This window comes from Sporothrix brasiliensis (genome assembly GCF_000820605.1).
Source record: "Sporothrix brasiliensis 5110 chromosome Unknown Cont13, whole genome shotgun sequence".
Lineage (NCBI taxonomy): Eukaryota > Fungi > Ascomycota > Sordariomycetes > Ophiostomatales > Ophiostomataceae > Sporothrix > Sporothrix brasiliensis.
In genome coordinates this window covers 489132-506342 of record NW_024467132.1, presented here as the reverse complement: position 1 = coordinate 506342, position 17211 = coordinate 489132, and the positions used below count along the sequence as shown (strand labels likewise).

The 17211-nt window shown below is 53.3% G+C and overlaps 5 protein-coding genes across 5 annotated transcripts; 2 read left to right on the top strand and 3 right to left on the bottom strand.

The window, feature by feature from the left end:
• Positions 1–1714: 1714 nt before the first annotated feature.
• On the top strand, positions 1715–3112 carry SPBR_03487 (uncharacterized protein; the record flags this gene model as incomplete). The annotated part of the gene is made up of 1 exon (XM_040761778.1): positions 1715–3112. One exon carries the CDS (start codon positions 1715–1717, stop codon positions 3110–3112), a length of 1398 nt encoding a protein of 465 aa, XP_040623157.1.
• A 26-nt stretch (positions 3113–3138) lies between these two features.
• Positions 3139–3444, top strand: SPBR_03553 (uncharacterized protein; the record flags this gene model as incomplete). Its single annotated transcript, XM_040761844.1, has 1 exon — positions 3139–3444. The coding sequence occupies one exon, from the start codon at positions 3139–3141 to the stop codon at positions 3442–3444; it is 306 nt and encodes a 101-aa protein (XP_040623156.1).
• A 214-nt stretch (positions 3445–3658) lies between these two features.
• SPBR_09251 (uncharacterized protein) lies at positions 3659–4532 on the bottom strand (the record flags this gene model as incomplete). Its single annotated transcript, XM_040767377.1, has 2 exons — positions 3659–3821; positions 3913–4532. 2 exons carry the CDS (start codon positions 4530–4532, stop codon positions 3659–3661), a joined length of 783 nt encoding a protein of 260 aa, XP_040623155.1.
• Positions 4533–4795: 263 nt separating this feature from the next.
• On the bottom strand, positions 4796–5683 carry SPBR_03523 (uncharacterized protein; the record flags this gene model as incomplete). The annotated part of the gene is made up of 3 exons (XM_040761814.1): positions 4796–4909; positions 4941–5445; positions 5649–5683. The coding sequence occupies 3 exons, from the start codon at positions 5681–5683 to the stop codon at positions 4796–4798; spliced, it is 654 nt and encodes a 217-aa protein (XP_040623154.1).
• Positions 5684–11491: 5808 nt separating this feature from the next.
• On the bottom strand, positions 11492–12948 carry SPBR_03480 (uncharacterized protein; the record flags this gene model as incomplete). The annotated part of the gene is made up of 2 exons (XM_040761771.1): positions 11492–12869; positions 12941–12948. 2 exons carry the CDS (start codon positions 12946–12948, stop codon positions 11492–11494), a joined length of 1386 nt encoding a protein of 461 aa, XP_040623153.1.
• Positions 12949–17211: the final 4263 nt, after the last annotated feature.

Sequence of the window (17211 nt, the reverse complement as noted above, 5' to 3'; positions counted from 1 at the left end):
CCGTCGAATTGGTGTCTCGGGTAGGGCGTTAGTGCCTCATACGCGGGGTGTGGTCCCCTCATTTTTCACACTGCCGTTATTCTCTTCGTCTTTCATTCCTGTTCTGACGGACCCTTTCATTTCTGCAGCATGGCAGGTTCAGGACCTTTCTGTCTTCGTGTGGACACTGGACGTGTAAAGTTTGCGGTTGACGATTGGCAGCGAGAAATTGAAAATGCCACGGCCGCTCTGCCTTTTATGTTTCCGGCGTTGTGATAATCATCGATGCGGCGCGAAGGAAGCAATGTTATCCACGCATACAATTTTGCAGCCGTGTGAACGAAATCCAAATGTATCACCACAGCTGGGTAGTACGAAGGGGTGAAGATATCATACGTATTGAGACCTCACAACGTCGATGAAGGTAAGCACAGGTGGAGGGCTATTAGGAACAAACGGTGAATATAAAAGTAGGAAATATTTGAATAAATGAAAACATGCCTTTGTTATTATTAAATATTTTGAAATTATCTAACTAAATTCATATCAGCGGGAGAACATTAGAAATATACAATAACTGGATACGCATTTCAGAACCCACATACAGCCTCGTAGAAAATTGAAGAAACGCAGATGCACGGCCTACTTTCATCGGGTTGATGGCTGCCTTAAAAGTGATCATTCTGGAGTAGTCTGTGGATGTGTGGCACCCATTGTACGAATTATTTCTGTCTCAGATGCAGATGAGGGGAGGCGGGCGCATGACTTGGAGGTTTTGAGTACATGATCCAGCTCTCATGTGACACCCGTTGAAGAACAACTCAGTCGACGCATGGCAGGCAAGCAAGGTAAAAGACTGTCCATCACAAAATAACTCTGTAACGAGAACGAGAACATCTGCCAGGCCGATTTGGGTTCGTTTTCTATTATTTTATTTTATTTTATTCGCAACGCGTCGAAAATAAAGACATACTGGAAACAGGCGTCATTTGCGATATCGCCACCCTCATGGCTTCTGATTGGGCACGAGACCCCCCTTATGGTCAACCGGCACAGACACAGCCTTGTCGCCTGGTGATTTCCTGGTGGTTTCGCCTGTCTTATTGTCGATCGCCGGTCGGGTGCCTGCCGTTGCTCGATCGAATCACGAGGCCGCCTACTGTCTTTGTAGCCTTGCCGCAGCAAGTTCTTTTGTCGCCCAATCTTTGTGCCACACCTACTCTACCTATTTTTACCTATTTGCCTTTTGGCTTTGACCATGCAACTGCCATGTCCCGTTCTGATTGTTTCAGCCCTTTGCCTCCCTTCATCTCTCAAAAGGACCACATGGCCCAGCATCGACATCCTGATGTTGGTGCGCAGCCACACGACTGGCCCCAAAATGGCCTCATTGAGCCTCACAAGAGCATAAATAGCTGCAAAGGTGCACTCACGCGGTACGGTCACCTTTGAGACCGGCCTCGCGCCTGTTTGCATTCTGACCATGGGGAGAAAATGAAAATAGAATCAAAGTTCCGTATATAGTTCCGTATATATATAGCAAGAGAGATATATCATAGCATCGTAAAAGTTGGTAAACCAAATGTACAGCACCCAAGACCAAACCTATTCAAATAAACCTGAGTTTGACCGTCTTAATACGCAGAGCAACAAAGAAAGAAGAAAAAAACACACACAAAAGAATAAATCATCACGACACCATCGGCTGGATCACCACCAGCAAAAATACATCGTCATGAACGGCTCCTACAGTTCCCTCCAACCCACACCGCCCTTTTCCATCAACATCCTGTGGCCGACCGGCGCTGATGGAGATGCAAATTCTGATCTGCCCCCCTCACCCAAGGCGCCCCCACGATCGCCGCCACCGCCGCCGCCGCCGCTCGAATCGTACCTGCCCGGCGTCTACCGCGACGAGAGCCTTCCCCAGCTGTCCACCCCGTCCTTGACCGCCGCCTACCTCGTGACCGAGCTCGGCCTCGGCCGCCTCGATGGGTTCAGCCACCACTGGTTCTGGCTGCTCGGCTCGCCCGCCCTGCCGCGGCCCCTGCACGACTGTGTCCACCGGGGCCGCACAATCTGCGTGACAGAGCGGATGGACCGCCACCTGGGTCTGGGCCTGGGCAGCGAGGGCGGCCGCGGCGGCGGTGGCGGCAAGCGAGACCTGCTGTACCTCAAGCCGCTGCCGCGTCTCCTGCTGGACACCCGCTTTTGGGAGCAGGTGCTGGCGTGCGAGTGCAAGCGGGACGACACCGTTGTCGTCATGTCCGGGCGGCGGTCGTGGGTCAGCCGGCGAAGCGGCAACAACAACAGCAATGCCAGCGCACAGTCGTCCACCCCTGGCAGTCTGCGCTCCCAGTCACAGATGCAGCCGCCTCCACAGTCCCAGCAACAGCAACAGCGACAGCAACAGCAACAGCGGCAGCAACGGGCACAATCAGAAAAGACAGTCACGTCCTCTGCGTCGGCTGCCTCCACCTCCTCCTCAGCATCGTCCACCTGCGAGAAGCGCCACCTCTGGGACTGTGCCCTCGGCTTCCTGTACTCGTATGCCGCGCTCGTTGCCCACGAGAGTGACTTCCGCATTGCACAGGAACACGGGCTGTTGCCAGCCGAGGTCACCTGGCACAGCTGGCGACTCCTCACGCGGCAGGTCGTCACGTCGCCCGACGTCGTGGCCCATCGCTTCCACCAGCGGTTCTTGTACGGCGAGATGATGCTGCACCGCCTGCGCGAGATCAGCCAGCTGAAGCGCGGCGGGCTGGTGCCTGTGCTGATTGGCCGGCTGGACCGCTTTGCGCGTTTCTTCCAGGGGAATGTGCGCTGGTTGGCCTCTCTCATGGCCTACATTGCCATTGTATTGAGCTCCCTGCAGGCGGGGCTGACGACAGACAGACTCGCGGCGAGCTCTGCCTTCCAGTCCTTTGCGTCCGGCTTCACCATGTTTTCGCTCATCGCGCCACTGTCCATACTGCTCGCGTTCGGTGGCTACTTTGGCCTGTCTCTCGTCTACCACGTCGGCGTCCATCTGGTGACGAGCCACCTCTATGTTGGCACTGCTCGCCAGGCCATGATTGTTGACGGTGTCAACGCCTTCCAGCACCACTGGGGCGACTCGAAGAGCGAGGTGTAGACTGAAAAGGGCATAGAATGGGTGTAATGAGTGGAGCCGGCCGACTCGCATCCCGCACAACAGTCTACAGCCCGCCATATGCCATCAATGGCCCATTGAACCCCATCAAGGCCGATGCCTCGTCGGGGCCTGTGACGCTGTCGGCTGCCCACAGCAGGTACCTGCGCCCGGTCACGACGACCTGCTCGAGGTCGTTGGTTGCATCGACTACCTGGGAGAGCAAGTCGCCGTCTGACCGCAGGCCGCGGAAGCATGAAAAGAAGATGGCCACGCTCAGGAACTCCTCAAAATGGGCGACGGACCGGTACGACCGGTCACGCATGGTCTCGTAGCTGTGGCGGACCGTGGTCAAGGTTGACGCTTCCTCTTGAGGGCTCCCAAGGAGAGGGCCCTGACCCTGACAATGGATACCCCGCAGAACGAGCACCGTGTATAGCAAAGCCGCTCTAAAATCGTCGTGGCAGAGATCGAGCAGCCACCCAGTGTTGCACGCTGCTGCTGTTGGCATTTCAGCTGTCGTGGATATTGGCAGTCCAGCAACGGTCGTTATGTCGCCACCACACCCGAACATGGCTGGCGAGGACCGTCCCGAAAGTGGGATGGGCAGCTGCTGCAGTTGGCGATACTGTTCTTGCTGTTGCTGTTGCTGTTGCTGTTGCTGTTGCTGTTGCTGTTGCTGTTGCTGTTGCTGTTGCTGTTGTTGCTGCTGCTGTTGTTGGATCATCATCTCTGCGGCGGTGGGTTTGATTAGTCCCATCATATGGTCACCGCCGGTTGGCAGGTGCAACAAGGACAAGTACGGTGAATCCACACTTGCCACTGTGGCCGTTGCTGTTGCTGATGTCGTGAGATTCGTGCAGATGCTCGGGCAGCGATCGACAATCGCGGTTATCGGCGCAGCCCATGCTCCGTGGGTATTGAGCAAGGCCACCGAGATCTCGACAACAGCAGCCTTCGACAGCTCATGCAGAGAGGACATCTCTGACGATTCTCGACTTGGAATCCTCTCATCCGGTCGTACCAGGGACTGACAGAACGAGTCGTGGTGTAGTGCAAGCAAGGCGCGATTGGCAAGTGCCTCAAGATGCTGGTATTGGACTTTTGCTCGCTGCATTTGGCCGGCTGAAGTGATTGGATCGAACGTCTCCACGCCCAGCTGCTGCCAGCCAACGCTGGCGCTGGTTTCCATTGCATGCGGGCCTGCTCCTGGACCAGGAAGAAGGGCCGCTTTGGCCTCGCCCAGAAGCTTGCGAGTGCGTGCATGCCATAACTTGATTCGAGAGTATCCCGGGCTGGACGTGGTGGGTGAGTTGGCTGAGTTTACCATTGCGACAAGCAGCGGCATGAAGGCTGTTAGTTTGTGGTGGTAGAGACCATCGGGGTCACCATGAAAGTCGTCGGTTCCGGCGCTTATGGGCATTGTGTGTGTAGCTTGGAAGCCATAGTCGTTTGATGAAATTGATCTCAAATACGAGTACCCAGACACTTCCTTCGTACCAACATGGGTACAACTCGACCCTTCGTAGATAGCACTGCAGTCACTTCTACTACACGATACGTTTGAGATCGGTAGAGGCCGTAGCAGTTCAGTATCATAGTCTCCCGGCTTCTGCATTGTGATCATACCGGCTCGGAGAGCTGTCTTGAGGTCAAGAAGTTGGACCGTGACCCATATCCGACGCTTCATTTCTGTTTCGACGCTGTCTGCTGCTGTATGCTTGCTCGCGTCTGGGTGATCTGACCTGCGAAACGCTTGTATTCCAGCCTTCGTTGAGCGGTGTAGAAGCAGAGATCTGGCTGTGCTCATTGTGAACGCCATGAGAGATACAAGAGGCGAGTAGCCGTTGGTGAAAGACGGTATGCCGTCGCTACTTTCTGTGGTAGCACTGTCGCGCCCGATGTCTCCATTGTTTCCACTGGTGCTGCCACCACTGGCCTGTGCTTCGACCAACTTGGCCAGAAGCATCATGCAGAGCGTGCGAACGGTACAGAGGGTTGGCGCCACCATATAGGACGAGCGGCCAAACGAGGCCTGGGCTGCGTTAAGAAAGATGTTTGACCATTCTGTGGAAGACTGGCCCGAGCCACTGAAGAGAGAGTCAGGCAAGGATTCGGCACCGAGTGCGAGAATCATGCAAAGCTGGGCAAGCCATTCGTCGGACACCTCGGAGCGCGCATCGTAAAACTGCTGGACTTCGTACCGCAGCTGTGCCGGGTGGAAAAGGCAATGCGTGGCACCGAATGAGTCGAGATAATGGTTGACGAGCGTATCGACAACGTCGTCAGATGGTAGAGAGGCGAGAATCTGGCCCTTGGTAGCCGGGTTTGCGTTGCTAAAAGGGAAATTGACGTTGTCGTCGAAACAGGGATACAGGTATTTGAGGCTCTTGATTTGGCAGTACCTCTGTTGCCACTGTAAATCCGTACCAAACAAATATGGGAGGGCCTCTGAGAACTAAAGTGTGTTAGAAGAGAACAGCCTTGCTGCCGCGACGACAAGGCAAAATCTGGCAATGTGCTGGGCGGTTTGCCTCACCTCGCATGCAATTCGGCTCCAGTGTGACACGCCATTCAATGGTCTGGAACCCCTGCTGCTGTTGCTTTGGATCACACTGAAATTTGTCTGTTCATATGTCTCGCCGTTTGAGTCCGTAAACGCTGTCGTTTGCTTTGGGTTGATTGGGCTCGGAGGCAACGGGGAAGGCGACCGAGACGGAGATGACGAAGGACAAGGCGTCAAGGATGACAGGTGCGACGATACCGATGATGCAGAGAGAGATGGACTGCATACTCGTTTTACATGCAGCTTGGTAGGTTCGGTGATATCCTTAGGGGCTTTGTAACGATCGACAACCTTCCGATCTTGTCCCCTTTTCGAGCGGCTTGCAGCATGCAATGGCGGTGGCATGTACGAGCATTCATCTGCCATTTCGGCTGCCGTACACCGAGAGCACGGAAGCAGCTTGTCACACTTCAGCTTCCGGCGATGGCAGGGAATGCAGACGAAGACACGCCGGTTGCGTTTCTGGGCCTTGACGATGTGCCCGGATGCTGGGTTGTGTGGGTCGGAGATGGAGAAGGTGGAGAAGAAACCGGGTGGGATGTCTGATGAGTCGACTGAAGCCATTGTGGGTGAGCTAGAAGGTGATTGGGGCGTATTTGATTATTAGCTAGTGATTCTTGAGATGTGTATGCAAGACTGAAAACGAGAGATGAGGAACAGCATGTCGAATTGTGAAAATAAGTATATGAACGAGAAGGAAGAGACTTGAACGACCGCATAAGGTGAGGAAAGGAGACTGTATAAAAAATAAAGAATTACAAATAAGAAGAGACGAAGAGAAACGCCGCAAGACCCCAGCAGAAGAACGCGCTTGCGTCAAACGAACGCGGCCACCAATAGCAAATGCAAAATGGCCTCCCAGAACAAAGAGTACGGTTGCTCTGTGGCGAGGTTGCGACCGTTATATATCGACCACACGTTGGTTAGAGCTGTGGGCAAGTAATGTGCAGCTATTTTGGGAGAGCGGAGGTGGGACGGTAGGACGGCGTTGGGAATGAAACATATCAACGCAAGCTGGGCAGGATAACCTACATCAGTTCTGCAGGTAACGTGAGAGAGAGAGAGAGAGAGAGAGAGAGAGAGAGAGAGAGAGTTGTGCGAGGGACGATATGATCGACTTCGTTCAGTGCCTTGGGTCACGGCCAGAGATGGTGTCGACACCCAAGCAAGGGGTCTAGAAGTGTGACGGAGAGGCTGAAGAGCAAAGGCGGGGTGAGTTTGATGACATGGTAACCCGGAAGAAAAGTAAAGACAGCCACGCACGGCCTCGTCTTTTGCAGTGCGGGCTCGTCGTATTGACTTCAACTCTTTTCTTCCAATCCTGTAACAAGGCCACGGCATATTCCGTGGCTGTCCTTTCGCGAGCGAATCTGGAGCCGTTATTAAGGACCAAGGGCATAGAAAGAACACAAATAAAAAATGTATATCTTGGCATGATATCGAGGTTTCTGGAACATGAGACGCCCTGCTGGGTTTCGGCACATGGCCAGACCGTACACGTCCAGTCCGCTTCGAGCCGTAGGGCAAAACGTAAAACGGGACAGGACACAAGTTGCTCCGGATGCCGTGGCGCATGGATGGAACTGGCAGGGAAAGGGGTGGTCGCGCCCATGCACCACGAATCCTTCGACACGGCAGCTCGGAGGAGCGTACATGTACAAGCGTGCACGTGCATGTAGGCATGCTGGCATGGGGCAATGGACAGCACTGTCATTCTCTTGGAGGGCCCTTCCGGAAGGGTAAATGGGAACACGCGCAGATGAGCCGGGAGAATGTTGCGAGCGTATTAGCAGTGTACATCGTAGTAATTGATGTGATCGAATCCCTGCTCGTGAGGACGAATTGGTAAAACCGCAACAGCTGGCCGGCAACGCCACACGTACCAAACGATTCATTTTGTCTTATCTGCGTCTTTCTATCAGACTGCGCTTCGCCTTGTTTGCCCGACCGCGACATGATACTGTCAATAAAAAAAGTCCGGTATTGGGCCAATCGCCATCCAGGTCCCGGCGCGGCTAGCTGTTGACATTGAGACAACCTCTCAAAAGGTTTAGTGTCGAGGTCTAGACCTGGCGTTTCTCGGTTTCCCATCGTGACATCCCAGCTAGTTTTGCAAACAGACCGAAAAGGGGCATATGCCGAGACGTATGCGGAGGGGCGCGTGGTAAACAGGGCAAGGAAGAATACGACACGCGGCTCAGACGAGAAACGAGAAACGAGAAACGAGAAACAAGCAAGCCCAAAGGCAGCAAAAGCGAGAAAAGCAAGAAAGAAGTGACGACCAAGCTTGCGAAAGAGGGTGTCGTCGAGCGAGTCCTGGTTGGGCTGCATGGGCTTCACGTGGGCGGTGATTTTGACTGAAGGTCAATATGTCCAAGGGGGTTGATCCAATGGTGGTCCAATAGAGGAGCAGGGGAGACGCTCACCGGTTGAAAACCGTAGGGCCACAACAAAACGGAAACAAGAAAGGTCAGCCCATCGGAGACAATCGCTTTCAAGACAAGAGGCATGCAAGGAGAGGCCACCAGACCGGGACATTGTGCGCGGGACACTGTGTGCTCGAGGCCCCAACGTCGTAATAAACGCTTCTGCGTACCAGCCGTTAGCCCGGATGCAGTGGAAAGGTGAGAGGTCTCGGCCTGTCGAGGGTTCCATTGCTGTCCAAGGCAAAAGTCGCATCCGCGCATTCCTATTCCGCATGTCCCACTTGTCATACGGAGGATCTCGTCGAAACATGTTGAAGGGCTCGGGCGATGCTGGAAGCCCTTTGGTGTGGATGAGCTCGATGGTGCCATGGGGGAGGGCTGGCCGGGTTGATGAGGACGAGGGGAAAAAAGAACTGGGAAACGAGGAGAAAGACAAGGAGAAAGAAAAGGAGGCATCACACATGCATTCGTCACATGGACTAAGCCCAAAACCAAGGACGGCAAGAGCTTACGACAGGGTAGGAAAGAGCGACAGGAGCGGTGTGCTTAACAGGAAGCGACGATGTACGACGGGCAAAGGTGGCAAGCGCAGTGTATGCAAAGTGCGGCCCAAGATTGGGCAAGAACGGACCCAAAACCCGCGATGCACGAATTGGGAAGGGACGGACGACGCGAGGGGTGAGAAAGAAGGTCGCACACAACGACGTACTCCGTACACAGAAGGAGCGACGTGCAGGCACGACTGAGAAGCGGCAGGCAACACCGCCGTAACTCGTCACTGGCGGAGGACCTTCTCCGACAATCTGGGACGCATTAGTCCGCACGCCGTACGACACACCTCGAGACATGTCGCTGAGCATCTTTGTTGGACGATGCTTTTGCCGCTTCCAGTCGCTGGGGAGAGCTGATTGTGCGATGATGGCGTTCACAAGCGAAGCTCTGGTCTTTTGTTCTTTTGTCGACAAAATTTCCTGTTTAGGCAACTAGCACGGAAAAGTGGGTTCTTGAACGCTGTGTCTTTCCTTTCGTCGATTGTTTATGTTGAATACTTATTTTAACTCATTTTTCTTTGCTTTCTGTCGTCGTCATGATACTTTTTGGATGTTGGCGGAAGATCTAAACCTTAACAATACCGTCGTACTTCGCGTACATTATTTCTACTTTCAATCAAACCCGCCCCTTCCCGATGGCTTACTGACAGGGATGCGACCCGAGTGACGAGATTCGTAATGAAAAAAAAAAAAAAATAATGAAAAAAAGGGGAAAAAAAGAGAAATGAATAAAACACCCCATGAGAAAACGGACGCAAGAAGCAATAGTCAAACAGCAACAGAATGACAAAAAGAATGTCACCACCGGGCCTTATCTTGTTCACCGTTGTGTCGTGACCTGGGGTGACGCATTGTGATTTGCTGCCCAAAACGTGTGCCACTGTTTTTGTCATTCTTAAATGGGTCCTCTCGGCCCTGTTGGGCGGCCCTGTTCAGCCGCCTCTGCGAGCACACGTTCCGTGCATATTTGATCCAGGCAACGGCGCATTTCTGGAGCATCTAAGCCTGATTTCGGCTGAGCAGGGGGATGGGAAGAGGGGAGGAAGAATGCATACGGAATGGAAGGACTCTACGATTTAGAAAAGCTACGAATTACAGCGACAGGCATAGACTGACAAATTGTCGAGGATGGGTTTGTGCACCTGGTGGAAAGTCGGTCTAGCCTTCATTTGGATATCATGTCGGTTGGAGGGACTACCAAAAGAGACAGGATCGCCAAAGAGCGTGCGTATTCTATGCAGTGGCGTTTGTAGGGTCGCAATACACGCACAACAACTTCAAGCTACGAATTACAATATCCCAAATAGTCGGAAGGGGACGAAAAGGGACAAGGCAGTGCCAATGGTGCAACATACGACGGTGGGACGAGCAGGAAACACAGTCCCTGATTTGCAGCTTCCCAGGCGCTACCGACGTTCTTGGCCCAGTCACAAAATTGACGAGAGCATGGTTGTTAGAAATCAAAATGGAAAATGGATCGTGTGGTTAAAAATAAATAAATCCAATAGTTTGAATGAGGCGGCCAACAGGCGACACGATCCGCCAACGTCCCAAACCAATTGAAACGAGACCCAAGGTTAACAAGCATCGTAAAGATAGGGAACAAGGAACAAGGAACAAGGAATAGGAATAAGAATAAGAACAAAGTGTAGAGGTGACAAGGTGGTAAGACTCCTAAGCCTTATTCCGTACACTTTGCGTTTTGCTCAGCGTGCAACTTGATTGCATGCAGATCTCAAAATAACAGAAAAGGGCCGAGGCCGAAGATGACCGCGTTAGGTGCCATACACGATGCAAGAGTGGTTCAAAGAGGATGAAGGATTCGCGAACACGAGGCCGAGATAGGGCTCCTTGTATGTACTGGCGAAGATGGGAATGTGACGATCAAATCTTTCCACGCATCTTACTACCGCCCGAGCGTATCTCTCGCTTTGTCATCTTGCCTTTGCGAGGGGCGGCTGTTATTAACCGCCTGTCGTGTCGGTTGCCATTCGTCTCTTGCTTTACTGGTTGAAAGAACGAAAAAAGGAGAGAAGGAAATAAGGAAAGGAGGGAAGAAACAGCAAGACAAAAACATGGGACCCGCCAAAAGACATCCGACAATTAGACGCCCTGTGTGGAGTACCAGAAAGACGGACAAGGAGAAAACGCTCAGCCGTGTGGCGTCAAATCCTGTTTTGCGATTTGTTGGAAATCCTGTGCAGAGAGCCGACTCTGACATGCCCTTGTGCATCTTACCTGGCACTTTGACCCGAACGTTTTCCTCTTGTAAATTGTACCTCTGACATCGATCCTTCTTACGCCTTCCACGATACGTTCTCCTTCTCCACAACACTTGTTCCTTGCATAAAACGGGTCGGCTGTGCTGGACACGGCCATTTACAAGACCACGGGTCCTGCACACTGCACACTCATTCTCACCGTCTCACCTTCCCTAGTGTTCGTCTCTCCGCCTTTTCTGGCAAAAGAGGAGACACGAAAAGGTTTCGTCTGTTATTAATTTGATCTGAAGAGGCAGTGTGCATATAAAATAAGCCTCCAATCAGGCTTGCCTATAGATGTAAAGCAGGAGAATGCGATTCGACATAAAAAATCATGAAAAAAAAAAAAAAAAAAAAAAAAAAAAAAAAAAAAACATAACAGCACGGTACATCAAGCCATTCAATAAAACGCCGTCCCAATCGGCCGTGACACACCAATGTGTGTACAAAGTCGTAATGCAGGCCGTATACATCATAATACAAGGGTAGAGGGAGATATGGACAAGGATGAAGGGAGACGGAGGGAGACGGTGAAGGAAGACGAAAAGGACACCAATGAAGAATATGACGCAATCGGCTTAAATGGTCGACTCCATCCCCAGCGGCGCATACCCTGGAGTCGTGACAGAGAGCGGCGACCAGACGGGCAGGTCTTCCCGCCGGGGCTCACTGCCGCTGGACGTCGAGGAGAGGGACGAGAGCGAGCAAAGGGACGCCGACGGCGAGTGCTGGCTTGGCCGGCGAGGCGCATGGCTGGCGTTTTTGTTGACGTTGTGGACCGCTTTGTTGACGTTTTTGTGGACGTTGTTGTGGACAGCCTCGCTGACCGGTTTGCTGGCATCTTTGACGTCCATCCTGACATCCATCCTGACGTCCATCCTGACGTCCATCCTGACGTCTTTGCCCAAGCCCAGAGGCAGCGCCAGCGACGACACGAGGTCGAGGGCGCCGCGGCGCCGCGCGCGCTCGTGCGGGCAGCGGCCCTCGCCGGCGGCGCGGCGGTGGCTGTGGAACGAGCACTGGCGGAAGCCAAAGTGGCGGTCCTCGCGGCGCAGCTGGTTGCTGGGGATGCGCAGCTGGGGGTTCTTGATGCGGGTGTCGGCGCGGCTGGCCGTCATTTTGCTGATGTGGGCGGCGTACTCGTCGGCGAGGGGTTCCATGAGGCGGAGGAGGGCGCGCAGCCGAGCGTGTTCGGCATGTTCGGCGTGTTCGGCGAGTCCGCCGTGGCGGGCCGGTTCTGCATGGTCATCGCCGCTGCTGTTGCTGTTGGCGAGGGTCCATGCCAACAGGGCGACACTCCATTTGCGCAGACGGCAGGCGGCCCGCGGGTCGGCCTCGACGTACAAAAAGGTCAAGAGGGCCGGCGTGGCGGTCCAGTCGAAGCGCAGGTACAGGTCCTGCAGGGCGTCCATGACGGCGTCCTGGAGGACGGGTATGTCGATGTAGGCGGCGAAGAGGTGGAGGCGAACCAGGTGCCAATGGAGGTCGCTCAAGTTGGCCGAGGCCGATGAGTCAGCCGATGTGTTGGTCAATGTATTCGCCAATGTATCAGCCGATGTGTCGGTCAATATGTCGGTCAATATGTCGTTCAATATGTCGGTCGTGTCCGAGTCGTGCTCGGGGTAAAGAGTAATAACCTCATCAGGCCTGGCCTCACGGGCGAGGATGGTGACGGCGTCTTCGACGACCGCACGGAAGGCGTGTCGGCGGTAGAGCCAGAGCACAAACAGCTCAAAGACATTGGCAGACTCGCCGGAGAGCCAAATGAGGGTGGGTTTTGTTGACGGAGACGGCGAGGGCGCCGACGGAGGTGGCGTCGACGCCGGAGACGACGGCGTCAGGGCCTCCGGGACGGCGTCGATGCTGTCGCGGAAAAAGGGACTGCTGGCACAGAGCAGGCCCCGGTGGACGACAAACTCGCGGTGGTCCTGACCGACGAGGACGCGGAGGAGATCACTGCGCAGTGGGTGGTGAGTGGCGAGTGCAAGAAAGGTGTCGTACGAGGTGATGCAAGGAGGACAACTTACGAATCCATGGCTGGTTAGAAAAGGTCGATCGATGAGACAAGAAGCACCGAACCACACACGTGGGACGACGGTGACGACAAATGAGTCGATGTTGACGATGATGAGGACAGTCGATGGACGACAAACGAAGCCGACATAAGAGGGGACGGATACTCTTATGCAGTCTCCGACGACAGGCGACTATGACTGCAAGTGCAAGTGCGCCCAGTCTCTGGCACATCCGGCCTGTCATGGCACGATGTTGAGCCAGGGTCGGATGGGGGTGCCACAGACGGGGGGGGCTACATGTACAGATGGAGCGTGCACGGAGGTGTGCCGGGGGGGTGATCGGAGGGAGGAGGGGCCTTGGACTCGTCTCTCGTGCCACCAACGCTTCATGGCTTGCCAGTGTTTGTGATAGGGGTAGGACGTCTGGGATACCATGTCAGAACGGTGATGACGATGGCCGTCTTGGGTTTATGACATGCTTTGTTACTATTAGTCGATTGGTCTACGTAGCCCTTTCTTTCCTTCTCGTCTGTTTTGAACGATTTCTTTTTTGAACGATTTTCTTCATCTTCTCCTTATCCTGGCCAGCCATTTGTTAAAGTGCCTACCCACACGACGCACTTCTCGTCCCATTTATGGATCGACTTCGCGAAAGAGTGATCCGAGTTGATGTTCACCCGCATGCTACGCTGCGAGCTATCGTGGGCGGAGCATCGCTGTATTACTGTATCTTCTGTCTGCTCCCGTCTCCCCTTTCCCTTTATTGCTGAACAGTCCTGCCTGCCCTTCTCTGTGTCGTCGTTTCGCCTCTGCCGGCGTTTACCCTTTTCGTCCACTCTGCTGTTTCAAAGGGTTTCGTGGCGAGCGGAGCCTTGTTCCATTGTGTTCCCTGTCTGGTCAGTTTTGGCCTGCTTCCTGCCAGTGACCCCTGTTAGCTCGGAGAGGCCAGAGAGCCACGAGGGACAGATGCAGCACTCCGTAGAGTGGGGTTTCTCTTCTTGTACTGAAGCATCGACTCACTTTACTTTGTCTGTGCTCAAGAGGGGAAAAGGAAATCAATTAATGCAAAGTTGACGAGATGAGCAGAGATTGCTTTAACTGTGGACTGTCAGATGGACTACTCCGCACACAGTATGAATTTTATTTATTAATTTGAATTTACTTTCAGCTCCTCGTACAAAAGAATCATCATCCTGTGCTATTGACATGCCCGCAACTGACACCTGCACGATCCAGGGACGAGTCGAAGGCTCGCCCAATTCGGCCTTTTTATTTCTTGTATTTTGCCACAGGACAGGGCACTCAAACACTGGACCGCTGTCTCTCGTCTCTCGTGTAAGCGGATGGAACGGCCCAGACAAAAAAGTACAAGAAAGTCGATCTCATTTGCCAATCCACCAATCCACCAGTGTAAATAGACTCTGCCCTCGGCTGCCGCATCTGAAACATTTGGCAGGTTCTGGCCCCGCCGACAGCGAACAACTCACAGCAGACAGCTACGCGCCCCAGCCAATGTCGAAGCTGCGAGTCCCAGCTCTCGAAATCCCGTTTTCCCGACCACTTGTGTACAGAGAGCATTGCGGGACGCTGCTTTCATCTCTGTTGAAATCGTATTGTACGTCGTACTTCAAAGTCAAGTGCCTGGCCATCATCTAATCGTTTCGTCCTCGTCTTTTTATGCACGTTAAATTACGCTGTCGATGGAGAGCTTGCATGACATACATAGCTGCACGCACTGAAGCTCATTGCATCGAAAGCTGCAGCGCACAGCCATGCGCTCGAGCAGTGCGGACACGGAGCACGCCCGTCTTGTGGCTTCCGGGGTCTTATTTCCAGCTGTTTGGGGTCGTTGGCGTGCTCTGCACGCCGTGTCTTCTCCTCCAACTCTAAACTTTAATGAGGATAAGCACGACGTACGACGTACGACGTACTTGTTTCTTTCCCCTCATCTTGCCGTCCATCTCATACACGATGCGGAGAGCGCCGCCCGTTGTCGAAAGAGGGATGTTCCGTGATCGGATTGGATGCAAGGCGGAGTCGACACACCATTTTCTTCCTCTCTTACTTTTTCTTTTTTCACATACTTCCTCGACTTCGGTTTCGTCATTCATCACTTCCTTTTGTCCCCCTTTTCTTTACTCCTTTTATTCCTCCTCATCATCTCGTATTCTTCATGGCCTAACAGCTCGGCCGTCGTGCGGTTGGCCGGGGTTCTGTTTCCGTCTGTTTCATAATCATGCGTTTCACCTGCACAAAAAATAGAAGAAGGAGAAAAGATAGGACGTTTCAAAACAACGTTTCGAGAAAGCTGTGGTAGTACAGTGATTTGTGTGTTCCATACACGGCCTTCACTCACCAATTGCGTGTGATACTGTATTGATTGCGTCGTCATTGGCTCATGTCATGTGCCGCTTCCTGAGTGCTGTATTTTGAGCGCTCGGGCAAATAAAGTGATTGGCGATCTTCAAGACCCCCAAATGGAAAAGCTTGGGACAATCGTGGACCAAATACAACATACTATGTACAGAATAGAAATCTCTCTATGAATCCAGGAAAACAGCTCAGAATGACGAGGTTACAAGTAAACGCCCAAAAAGAAATTTTCTTTGGCTGACAAAACCACTGGATGAATAATAGAAGGAAAAAGCGGACCGAAGATGCTTCTAAAGGCGAGACGAGGCGAGACGCGAGGTAAGGCTGAGGAACCAAAAAGCAAAGCTAAAAACGGCCGCCAACAAATCCAATTGACCTGAACAGGAAAGCAAAAGAAAAACGAATAACGAATAACGAATAACAAAACGAGTCTCGACGCCGAGTCTCCCAGTTGGCAGCTGCCGAACCAACTCGAAGCCGTCCGAGTGAGCACGACGAGACTGCCATCGTCTAGTTGTAGTCATGAAAAATACCAGTACAAGTGCGTACGTCTTATGATGTATGGCTGCGAAAATTCGGTCGTCTGGCTGCCGCGACGAGGAACGCTTGGGTTTGTCAGCAAAGCGGCTCGACGCACGGCGCTGTGGGTCCCTTTCGTGATTTCGTCATTAGCGCCTTCCTGCCCTGAGCCCCTGGCTGTTGGTAGCGCTCCGAGCCGAATTCAGACTCCTCACACTGCCTTGCGGCGAACGAATTGCAACTGTTTATTCCTTTGACGCCGCGGACATTGTGGCTCTCCAAAACGGCCCAACGGGCGAGTGCTAGCCTTCCGGGGACCTTCTCGGTATCGTCCACGATGTGGGAGACGGACGTACAAGGTCGATGCGAATGCATCACCAACGGCCAGGTGTATTGAGCATACGTCAAATTCTCATTAATAATGGTAGAGTTGGTCGACGCGGTCATTGAAGGGCCTGCAGGAATTGGGAATCATTTTGCTCCATCGACTTACGACGTAGATGCTCCCCTTGGAAGTAAATGCCGTGTCCGGGTTCTATTCATTCGATCGACTTCTCCTGGCTCTTCTTCTGGCTCGTTCTTCTCGCTTTCCCTATGGACACCCCGAACATCCCCCCGTTCCTTCTCCCTTTAGCGTCACGGGCGTGCCCACACTCTCTAAATTCTGCCGCAAAACGCAGCCTGCCTTATTAGAAAGCACGCGCGGGAATATGTTTGACCAAGGTCCACTAAACACACAAATAAAACCCTCCAATAATATACGGCCACCGGTGGCCGCAATGCAATTCAAGATCCCCTCCTCCCGTATAAGACGCAAGACCCTGAGTAATTCACTGTGGCGCGCCCTTGATATGTCATGATTCGGAGTGCTTCCGAGCCGCGTTCGCTTGCAGGGCGCGCCTTCCCTCGATACGGGCCTAAGCGGCATCTCGGCAGCTGCCATTTTGATTTCGAACGAGTCTGCTCAATAACTGCAAGTTTTGCTCTGCTTGCGTGCTAAGCAGGCGCCATCCACTGACCGCACCTGCCTTCTTCCTCGTCGAGAGCATTCCTTCCCTCACAGGGCCCACCCCCGCGTATAGACGGCCATCGCTCCTGCCGGGCAAGACGCAATCGCATTTTTTTCGTTTTTCGTTTTTTCGTTCTTGGCTGCCGGAGAGCCACTTTTGTGCAGCTGCCTCTTGCTTCTTTGGCCTCGATCCTCTCTGGCTTTCCGCAGTCTTTGCTTGTTTTCTGTTTTCTTTCTATCTCCTTTTCTGTCCCCCACCCCCCCTCCCCCCCCGGTATAAAAGGCACGATCCCATCCAACCTCAATGACATTGATCGCTTCAGTTCGATCGCGTCACCATCTGTTGTTCTCATCCCAACACGTCTTCTCTCCACTCTCTCCC